General features: G+C 49.7%; 1 protein-coding gene across 1 annotated transcript in view; it reads right to left on the reverse strand.

Moving 5' to 3' along the window:
* Positions 1-455, reverse strand: part of PTH1R (parathyroid hormone 1 receptor) — a 120,035-nt gene extending 119,580 nt beyond the window's left edge. Inside the window, exon 1 of the mRNA XM_009809043.2 lies at positions 381-455. Coding sequence (XP_009807345.1) covers positions 381-455 — 75 coding nt within the window. The remainder of the gene's footprint in view (positions 1-380) is intronic.
* Between the last annotated feature and the right edge of the window lie 11,144 nt (positions 456-11,599).

Raw genomic sequence — 11,599 nt, forward strand, 5'->3', positions numbered from 1 at the left:
TCAGGGGGGGTGGATTAAAAAAAAAAAAAGAAAAAGAAAAAGAAAAGGAAAAGTTGCCCTTTACCCATAGGTGTCTTTTAAATTATCCCCCAAACGCTTTCCCCAGACCCCTGTCAAACTGCACGCGTTCCTGTCCGGAGGGGTTTAAAAGTGATTCAAACTCTTCGGGAAGCACAGACATTTTAATTTCATCTGGTGCGGCAACTCTTGAGACCAACTGCATACAGCCTCTGCCAGCCAAGTAAGCCACTGGGCTGAAAAAAGACCCCCCAAACCCCCGCGCTCTGCCTTCTAAATCCGTGATAGAGTAAATTTACTCATCAAGGAAAGAGCCGCGCAGCTCGTTCAAGAAGGCGAAGGGAGAAGATTGAGGGACTCACCAGAGCGTAGACTGAACTCAACACGGAGCAGCAGAGGATCAAACCCAGGCTGTGATAAACCAGATATGATCCCATATCCAAGAGGCTTCTTCCAGCATCCAAGCTCGCTCAGGGAAGTTGGAGGACGAGAGGTCTTCCAGCGCTCCGCTTGCTGATGATTTCTCCTTCCCCTTCCCTCCCGCCCCCCCCCCCCCCCGTCCAGAATTTGTTTGATTGTTTGTTTGTTTCCACAGTTTTAGCCAGAAAGGCACATGACGAGAAACCCCGGTCCTTTGCTCCGTTTTCTCATGGCTGGAGATCTGGGCAGCTCCCGAAACGCAGCCGAAGAGCCCATGTGAAGCGGAGCAACTTCGCTCCCTTCAGAGCTGCAGCCCTCGGTGCTGTTTGTTTTCCGTGTGCATCTGTCTCCGAGCAGAAAAAATCACATCCATATGTCAAAACTGCTCTTCTGTTTCCTTTTTATGAGGCAGTGGGAAGTTCGAATAATTTCTTTGTCGAACGCAAACACACACAGAAAGCGGGAGAGGGAGGGAGAAGGCGAGAGAGGGGTGGAAGGGGTGGGAGATTGGAGAGGGTGGGGGAGGCTTTTAACCACTGCTTTATTTTTAGATCCAGTAATTTTATCTTTTAGGTTTCAGAGGGGTTTGGAGGGGGGGGGGGGGGGGGGGGAAAGGATTTTTTTTTTTTCGCCTTCTCTTTTCACCGTGCAAACAAATCGCGAAGTCGAAAGTTAAAAAAAGCCAAAACCTGGAAATATTTTCACTTAGCGATTACCTTTTCGCAGTGGTACTCGGGGGGGGGGGGGGGGGGGGGGGCGGTGGGTTTTTTTTTGCTTGTCTAGCCGGGCGCTTTTCAGCTCCACAATAGGTTTATTCTGCCAGCCTTCCAGGTTGCAGCCTGTTTTAGTTACGAATCGGGATTTTTGCTTCTCTCGCCCTCTCCGGCTCAAAGGCTCCGCAGTTTCAAAAAGCCGATTGAGCACAGCCTGAAAGCGTGGGGCTGCTGAAAGATCGCCCCCCCCCCCCCCGCCCCGCCACCCCCTTTAAGTAGTTTATTTTAGATTTTATTTATTTTTTTCCCGCGGCAAAACCACTTTTCACTTACTCCGCGAAAACGTTCTGAAATCCTCGGGTTTGGGGTTTTGCTTTTTTTTTTTTTTTAATTTATTCTTTATTTTTTCCACTCCCGCACGGGCACAGGCTCCTCCATCCCGTGCCCAGGAGGAGCCCCCCCAAAGCCGGGGAGGGGAGCTTGCAGCCTCCCGGGGCTCATTCAGGACCCCCCGGGGCTGGGGAGGGGGTGGGTGCCCCCGCCGGACTCCCCGGGGGGACCCGCCGCCGCCCGGAGCCCATCGCGCCGCTGCGTCCGTCCCCCCCCCGCTCCCCTTCCCCGCCTGAATTTCACCAGTTTTTCGGAGTTTCAGGGCAGGGATGTTATTCCCAGCTCAACCGGGCGGCTTCATTCATAAAACTACGCGGAAAAAAAAAAAATTAAAAAAAAAATTAAAAAAAAAAAATTAAAAAAAAAATTAAAAAGCCCCCCCCACTCCCTCCCAAAGCTGTTGGGGGTTTGTTTAAGAGCCGAAAGCAGGCTCCAGCAACCATCCCCTTACCATTTTTTTCGACGTGGGAGGAGAAGCGAGGAGGGGAGGGGGTAGAGCTCCGGACACGGGTGCGGGGGGGGCAGACACCCGGCCGGCGCTTAGGGCTGACGCACGGGGGGAGCTTTGGAAATCAAGTCGTAGGGGGGTGTTGCTTCCCCCCCCCCCCCCCCTTTTTTTTTTGTTTCTTTCCTTGCAGAAGCAGCGGATATTTAGAAGGAGCTGAACGGCGGCAAGGAGGGGAAAAGGGAAAAAAAAAAAAGCCAACCTCCTCTCTAGATCTATCAGGGAGCAGACGGTAAAAACATCAAGTTTTCGCAGAGTGGAGCTGTGTGCATTTCGGTTTTATTTTTTGGAGCGAAGAAAAAAAAAAAAAAAGAGAAAAAAAAACCCAACCCAAAACTCTACAGTCGGTTTGTTGCTTGCTTTTTTTTTCCTTTTTTTTTTTTTTTTTTCACAGCCCCATGGCTGTGAATAGGTGCCTTCAGCTAATTTTATGAAAAGGGGCTCTTTCCAAGGCTAAGGTAGAGTAGGGCTTCCTGTAAGAGAGAGAGAGAGGGGGGAAAAAAAACCCCTTCTGCTCTTGATGCAATCTTTTCCTCCTCCTCCTTCTCCTCCTCCTCCTCCTCCTCCTCCTCCTTACAAACCCTCTCCCCGCCAGCCCCGGCGGATCTCCCCGCCTGCGGAGGGGGGGAGGCAGGTATAAAAGCCCCCCCCCCGGCCGGGACCCCCTTGGTTGGTGGTATCCAGCCTCTGACCGACGGGCTGGGAAGCACGGGGGCAGTCCCGCATCCCTCCCACCCCATCCCACCCCCCCGTCCCACCCCCATCCCACCCCCTTCCCTCCGGCTCCGCAGGCGACACATGCCTCCAGTTAGGCAGTGCTTGCGGGGAGGGGGGAGATGGGGGGGAGAGATGGGGAGGGGGGTGCTGAGGGTGGGGGACTGAAAAGCAGTGAAGCCGCACCCACCCCACCCCATTTTCCCCCATCCGCAGGCTGATCCCAAATCCAGCTCTTGCAACAGGGATTAAAAGGATATTTATTGGGGAGAGGGGTTCAAGAAGGAGGGAGGGGGGGGATGGTTTGAGAGGGGTTCCTTGGGGAATCCCTGGGCAGGTATTTCCACCTCTGCTGGGGTTTATCTCATGGGGTCTGCCCCACTCCACTCGACTTGGGGGGGGCTGAGGGTGGGAGAGCCCCTATCCCAAGGGGAGCCACGCATCTGTGTGTGTTTAAATATGGGGCGGACTGAGCAAATATGTACTCGGGGCTCTATAGTCTTTCTGAGAAGGAGGGGAAAAAAATCCACTGCAAAGTTTCAGGGGCCCCCTCGCAGCTCCCTTGCTGTTGGTTTTTTTTTTTTCTAGGAGAGAGGGGAGAAGCAGGGGAAAGCCTCGTATATTAAAATGCCCCCACCTCCTGCCGCTACCAGGAGGAGGAGGTGGTGTAAGTAAACCAGGTTCTGATACAGTTTAGGGGACAGCCACGTCCAGGCTTTGGTCCCCTGTCTGTATCCAGTCCCCCGTGGGTGAGGTGCGGGACTGGACCGGGGATGCCTCTGGGCTGGGGTTTCTCCCCCAAATCATTTAATGATTAAAGGCAGATACTACTGAACTGCTGAAGCTGCACAAGAAGGAAATTCTTCCCTCCCTCCCGCCCCAGTCCAAAGCTTGCCCAAGAAGCACAGCGGGGAAATCTGACTCTGGCTGTGTCTCGCTCTCCTGGCCACCAAGATGACGAGGGATGACTATGAGGACGCAGCCATAAGAATGAATCTAAAGTTCAGTTCACAACTCAGCATCGCTCATGTAGAATTTTGCCACTGCTGTGGATGAGCTCAGATCCACGGGAGAGGTCTCCTTGGATGCTGCCCTGCTCACCTCATCACCTTCTTCTCTGTCCTCTGGGCAGAGCAGGAATGCAGGACAGAGCTGAACAGTGGGACTGTGGGGTGGTTGATAGAGATGTCCTCAAAAGCCACGGTGAATCAGGGACTCCCAGTAGTGGAGGAGGACGTGTGAGCATCGTCACCATTCATGCGACCCCAAAACAACCTGTCCAGTTCTTTCCCCATGAAAAAAAGGTCCCTGTCTTGACTCGCAGGGTGCAGACAATCAGGCCCTGCAGTTTCAGGCCCTACCATCCTTGGAAATTGTGATTTATGCAAGGTCAGACAAGAAACAGCTCTACCGCCCTAGTTGATTTTTGAGCAGGTGCTCCAGGAAAATGCTTTTGTCATCTCCCATCACCCCCAAACGCTGTGTACGCTCTCTGCCCTGGTTACAAGAGGATCATTTCTCTCTCTCTACAAACTTCTGAGGGTGAGATGAATTATTCTGCATGTCCAGATGCCTGCTTTTGTTTGGGACGGTGCATGCGAGTGTGTGAGGTCCCTGCTTGGAAGTCTTCCCGCCGGAGGACTCCATTCTCCTTAGCGGATCTGTCCCAGGCTTATATTCCTATCAAGGCAAGGGTAATTTGGACATCTAAGTTTTGTTTTGTTTTTCTTTCAGATTGTATCCATGAACGTGTATATAATGAACCAAGAAGGAATGCGGCACTAAAAGAAGCCTTTGTAACGTTGCTATTTTAAGGAGGCTCTTGGGGATGGCACGGGTTGAAATGAGTTTGTCCAACATCTTACAGCAAACCTCTCCAAATGTTTAGATCCTTCTACTGATGTAAATGAGCATTAAAAAAAAAAAAAAAAGGCATAATCAATTTAAACTGGCTAAGGTTTTGCCCCGAAATGATCGCTATTGTGAATAGGCTCTGTATTGTAGCTAACTTTTACACAGCTGAGTAACAAACCTCTCCTCTCCCTGGGTTGTTTTCTTCCCAGCGGGGTGAATGCTTCTCTTCTGCAGGAGCTGAAATCCCATCCCGGATAAAAAATGTCTCCTGGGTCACTCAGGTGCAGTGAAACATCACGACTTACGTCAGCCAAAGCCATTGATAGGGGAGGGAAAGGTCTGACATGGATGGGGCTGGCAGCCACGCTGCAAAACCCCCTCGTTGTCTAAGAGGTCGGTTCAACGACCGACCGGTGTCGCACAGAGTGAGATGACCTTTCCTGCCCTGCTTCCACTTGGCTATTCCTCATGTTTTTTATGCAAAGTCAAGGCCAAAACATAAGAGAAGGACCTTTGGCCAAGTCATGTTCCTGCATCGGGCCAAATGACCAGCATGGATTTCTGGCTGTATTTGCTGTACGTTCTATATGTGTTGCAAAACACAGGGTTTTGATGTCACTGCTTTCTTTTAATGTGAGCAGAGAAGAGGGGTAAAAAGAAGGCCTGATGCTTCAGGCCTGATGACGTTTGCACAAGGCTGAATTCGTAACTGTTGGCCAAGATGACCGTGAAAGAGAAGTGTGATGGCTTCTTTGTTGGCTTTTAAGGGAAACAGCTGCTCTGGGTTTTAGGGACAAAATCCAAGGTGAAAAGCTCTGTCAAAGCAAAATGAAAATACAGATGAGGGTCCTGAAGGTAAGTCATGAGCCCCTCCATAGTTTAGTTCTTGGTGCCTCAGTTTACCTGTGGTGCGGTGTTACTACAGCAAACAACCCATATTGTTATTGCCAATGGAGGTCAGGACCTGCATATCCTTGCTGTCAAACACCTCTGTGACCTGGATGAGACTGTCCTGCTTCAAAGCTCCTTATGCCTTGGATAGTCTTGCCTGAAGATCTGCTTTGTGGGAAAGGAAGGGCAAAGCTAAACATTCAACCCAAAAATCAATGGCTCAGTTGAAGTCTCCTTGCAGGGGGACAGTGGCTTTCATGTCATCAGAAAGGAGGTGTGAGAAAAAAGGTGGAATAGAGGAAGCTGTTAGAGATGAGTTTATGGAAACGGACTCAAGAACAGCGACACATAAGAGGTGCCACAATGCATTGAAAACGCTGTTATGGATGATCTCACTCAGTAGCATCCAGACAAAACACAGACCCAATTTGCTAAACTGAAAAAGGGAGCTGGATTTTATCACACAGAATCACAGAGTCATTAAGGTTGGAAAAGACCTTTAAGATCAAGTCCAACCATCAACGCAACACCACCATGCCCACTAAACCATGTTCCACAATGCCACGTCTACATGGTTTTTGAACACCTCCAGTGATGGTGACTCCACCACCTCCCTGGGCAGCCTGTTCCAACGTTGCCGCTGCAGAAACGATATTTGGCCTCACAACAGTCCAGGCATGCATCTGCCCATCATTATCATAGTTGTGGTGAATGGAGTCCAATCCAGTTGCTAGTGGCCAGTCACAAGTGGTGTTCCCCAGGGCACTGGGGAACAGGGTACTGGGGGGCAGTTTGTTTAATATCTTTATAAATGATCTGGATGAGGGGATCAAGTGCACCCTCAGTAAGTTTGCAGACAGCACCAAGTGGGGCGGGAGTGTTGATCTGCTTGAGAGGGGATCTGAACAGGCTGGATCGATGGGACGAGTCCAATTGTATGAGGTTCAACAAGGCCAAGTGCCGGGTCCTGCACTTGGGTCACAACAACCCCATGCAATGTGACAGGCTTGGGGACGAGTGGCTGGAAAGCTGCCCGGCACAAAAGGACCTGGGGGTGCTGGTTGACAGCCGGCTGAAGATGAGCCAGCAGTGTGCCCAGGTGGCCAAGAAAGCCAATGGCATCCTGGCTTGTATCAGAAATGGTGTGGCCATCAGGAGTAGGGAGGGGATCGTGCCTCTGTACTCGGCACTGGTGAGGCCGCACCTCGAATGCTGTGTTCAGTTTTGGGCCCCTCACTCCAAGCAGGACATTGAGGTGCTGGAGCATGTCCAGAGAAGGGCGACGGAGCTGGTGAGGGGTCTGGAGCACAAGTCTGATGAGGAGCGGCTGAGGGAGCTGGGGTTGTTCAGTCTGGAGAAGAGGAGGCTGAGGGGAGACCTCATCGCTCTCTATAACTGCCTGAAAGGGGGTTGGAGAGAGGTGGGTGTTGGTCTCTTCTCCCAAGTGACAAGCAATAGGACAAGAGGAAACAGTCTCAAGTTGCATCAGGGGAGGTTTAGATTGGATATTAGGAAAAATTTCTTTCCTGAGAGAGTGGTGAGACACTGGAACAGGCTGCCCAGGGAGGTGGTTGAGTCACCATCCCTGGAGCTATTTAAAAGACACGTGGATGAGGCACTTAGGGACATGGTTTAGTGGAGGACTTGGCAGTGTTAGGTTAATGGCTGGACTTGATGAGTCTTGATGAGGTCTTTTCCAACCTAAACAATTCTATGTTTCTGTCACCAATGTGAACGATGCAGTCAGATGAAGTAAGACAAATTTTGGGCTTTTGTCAAGCAGAAAGGAATACACCTGAATATCAGGACGGGTAGGCTGTTAGACCTAAGTGGGTCTCTGTCCCGCTCTTTCCTAGTGCTCCACTCATAACCTTTCAGACAGTCACCGCTACTCTCAGTCTTCAAAGTAAGGTTTCCCTGGGACATCTCCAGAAAGCCAACCCATCTGGGTGTCAAGACTTCCAGGGATTTGGATTACGTCCTCGCTCAAGGAACAGGACTGCCCTGCAGGTGAGCGAGACAAGGAAAATGCACTTGTTTTTTTTATACAGCCTGAGTGAACAACCAATGAATCCTCATGAAGAACTGAATCCTCATGAAGAACTGAAGATCCTCATGAAGACTGAAGAGTCTAAACTGTTAAAACACTTCCTAGAAAAATATTTTTGTTTTCAGCAGCTTTCTTTTCTGTTTTGCTTTGATTCCTTCTAAACCCTGCTTCCCTGCCTCCATGTGATAGGAAATCAACCTAAGCAAAAATATTAACCTTTGTCAATAAAAAATATATAGGAGAAATCCAAAAATAAATTTAAAAAGTAGCTTACTTTTCTCTGCAAAGGCTTTTTATCTCTCTAGGTAGGAGTACGCAGGACCGCTTGTGATCTGTAGTCAGGAGTGGACTAAAGACACCGAACACCTCTTCTAATACGTTGTAGTAATGGTTTGCAAGGTGGCATAGCCACCACGTGTGTCTTCTTTCAGGCCTGTGTCCCTTCCTGAGCTATTATCCAGGGACTACAAACATGCTAAAAGGTTTCTGTGCTGTATTAAGAGGACAATGAGATGGGACAAAAGTCTGATGAACCTGAAGTTCATGGGATGAGACACCTGTGTTGACTTCCATCTATCACCTTCATTCTCAGTGGTAACTCCTTCCAGTGGGGAATGTATGCCTGAGACCTCCAGTCAACAGGGTACCTCTGGCTGTGCATATGGAAACTGGGCAGACTTGGGAGGTGGTGCATACGGTCACTGGCAGCTGAGTGGCGAAAGAGGAGGTTTCTGGGTCATGCCATGGGGTCCTGGTCCGGGTGGCTGGGAGCGAGTCATGTCCATGGGGTTGGGTGCCCTGCACAAGACGATGCAGAAAGTGTAGCAGAAGGAGGATCGCAGGGCTGAAACTCTGGTTTGGGAGAAGAGGGACATGAGGCATGTGGGGTTGAGGGCTTGGTTTAAGGCAGACAAAGGAGTGTTGGAGGTGGAGAAGTGATCTCCCTTGATAACAGTCAGATCCAGAGGCATGTTCTATCTTAAGCAGGCCAAGTGAATAACAGCCGGGCTAGCAAAGAAACCATCAGCAGAGACAGTCGGCAGTGGCTTCAGGCAGTGACCTTCAGCTGAAACAAAGCTGTACTCTTCAGTTTTTCATTATGAAACAGGTTTGATTCAGTCCTTTTTGAGCTTTTGTGAGCACTTCCATGAAACTGGACTGAAGGCATGCAGGTAGGTCATGGACCATCTTCCTAAGTAATGGGTCTTGGCCTCCCTTTAGTTGCATTTTTGTAATGATGAGGGGGTATGGGTGCCTGTCTCCCAGCCTCTCATCTTCTAGGCAGCCCTGGAAATGCCAGCCTTTGGTGAACTCCTGATGAGCAGGAGGGACAGATAGGCTCTGCAAAGCATCCTGGGCTCTTCTTTTACTCTCCTTCAGTTGTTCTTCTTGCTTTAGGCCTGACCTGAGCTGATGCTTTGAGCCTGGGTGACATGGACAGGGTGGAGATCAGAGTCTGGGCTCTGGAACAGGGGTAGGGCTGGGAAATGCAGCTCTAACTCGCACCGTCTTGTGTCAACCCCTCAGTCTTGGCGCTGGGCAGAAGTCATAAGCATTCAGCACTGTCTGTTCCACTCCTTCACCCTTCTGCTGTGGGGAGATACTGCTGGGTAGGTGAGCACAACAAGGAACAGGGTGAGCATTGAAACTCATGTCTTTACCAGATGAGGTTTTCCCCCATGCTGGTGACTGATTTGCCTTTCAGGTCATTCACCATGGCTTTATTTTCCTTGCAGAGCAGCAACTGATGCCACTTCTGGCTTGTTCTCTTTTTCTTCCTTCCTAGGGAGGGTCTTTTGTGATTTACCAGCACCATCTTTCAAAATAGCAACGTGAGTTGAGAGGTTTTACACTGGATTTCACATGTAGTTACCCTGCCTGATGCTCATCACAGTTTAGCAATTTCAGTGATTTCTGCACACCACTGAACAATCTCATTCCCACCCGAAGGGAGAAGCAAGTGTCTCGAGCCTGCATACTTTTCTCCATACGCACAAGGTCTTTTTTTACTCTCTTTAAAAATTATTTTTCCTCTCCCCCTCCCCTGCCATGTGCGTGACAGGCTGGATGTCTCTGGGCTTGAATCAAATTGTTCTTTTTTCATGTTGCCATCCAATGCAGTCAGAACCAAGAGCAAACTCCAGTTCGGAGGTGAGCAATAAAAACCCCTCTGAAACTGCCAGGGGCTGGAACCATTTGGCAAGCTTTGCAGAAGAAAACTGCCAGCATGGAAGGACGAGATGGGTGCATTACTTCAACAGAAGAAGCTCTGATTAGCAGATTATCGCTTAAGTGATGTTGATCCCAGCCACGCTGCCTTCCAAATGAGCCCTTTCACAGCTGCCAGCTGCACCACGGAGTCATGCATGTAAATAAGTGGGCCAGATCCTTCGCTGGCATGGGTTGAGGCAGCTTTGATGGACCGTCGTGGATTTACAACAGCTGGAGAAGTCTGGCTATAACGGGGAGTCCGACTGGCTTCTCAGACTTCTTCGAGAGCTTGTGGATGAGGGAGCCTGAAATAGAGCTGCCTGCGTATTGCAGGATGGGACAGCTTCTCCCGCTCCAACAGCATCAAAACCACAGCACGCTACAGCTGCAGGGACCCTCTAAACTTTGATTGTGTCCAATTGCTACCGGACAAGGCGTTCTTTGTAAGTAATACTTATTTTCTTTTAGCGCAGATAGGAGGCTGAGCTAGCAGACTCTGCAGCAGTGGCTGTAAAGTGCTCAGAGCCAGCGTGCAAAAAGCCTGTGCAAGGGATGAAAGAAGCTGGAATCACCTTATCGCTAACTGAAAGAGTGATCCTTGCTGAGTCAGATAGGGGAATGATGAGGGATATTTTTTTTTTACAGTTGCTGAGCTTGTAACCTGTTCCCTGGGACCATAAACCAGTATATACCGTCTTGCCCTCATAAAGCTCTATTTATCTCTGATGAGCCTGTTTGGCTGAGCGTGTGGGGAGCATGTGAGGGACTCTCATGAACAGCCTTGGGGTGAGCTTTCCCCGGAGTTCACAGTCCATTTCAGCTCTGATAAGCGTTCAAAGGTGATGGCCTGAAACCTGCAGAGCTTGCGGCGAGGCGGGGGGAAACAAGCTCTCTTTGTGAGGCTGTTCGAGCTTGCCACTGCACACTGGAGACAACGCAAAGCCGCAGCTTGCCGGGATGCCTGTGCTCGGTGCATTGAATGAAATCTTTCATTCGGTTCCCCAAACAGTCTAGGAAGATCCTCAACCTTTGTCCTGGACAGGATTGCAGCATTGTCCAGGAAAACTCTGACCACAAATGTCAGTGACTTCAGGCCCTCGTGTATTTTAGGTTATTGGGTTGAATCCTGGTTTATCAGCGTAACCTTGCTGTAGACTTGGACTGTTCAACCTAGAAAAGAGGGTGCTGAAGAAGAGGAGGGCGATAGGTAGGAGATAGATCTGTGAAAATCATGAAGAGGGCCACTGGGAAATGGTGATTTGGTATCTCTCCTAATAAAGGGATTGGGAACACAGGACTGAAAATTTCAGGGTAGGTGCAAAGCAAACAAAAGGAAAGGGCTCTTCACAAGCAGGAAAATTTCAGGGTAGGTGCAAAGCAAACAAAAGGAGATGGCTCTTCACAAGCAGGCGGTGAAGCTATGAAACTCCTTGCACAGGATCTTGTTTGCATGGATTCAAAATGTGATTAGATGAGTTAAAACAAGGAAAAACATTCAAGACTTTTAAACACTAATGTAACACCTGTGCCCTAGGAGATCTCTGAGTTCCAGGTCACTCAGGGCTGGGAAGGTATGTGGGAAACCATCAGCACATGTTCACGCTGTTCTTGTAGTTATTAGTAGTACTACTAGTAGTAGTTATCAGTACAGCACCCATTCAGTCATTATCTTTCATGAGTGCTGTTGGAGATGGGATACTCTGGTGGGTGGATTTTTCATCTGAGCCGTTCTGGGGTAAAAAAAAAAAGAGCAAAAGGTGCTTTTCCAGTCACACCGATGGCAAACTCGGGCCCCTGACCGAGTCCATCCCTCTCTGAAAGACCGGTCTTTGG

This window comes from Gavia stellata, chromosome 6, assembly GCF_030936135.1.
Source record: "Gavia stellata isolate bGavSte3 chromosome 6, bGavSte3.hap2, whole genome shotgun sequence".
In the NCBI taxonomy this organism is placed as follows: domain Eukaryota; kingdom Metazoa; phylum Chordata; class Aves; order Gaviiformes; family Gaviidae; genus Gavia; species Gavia stellata.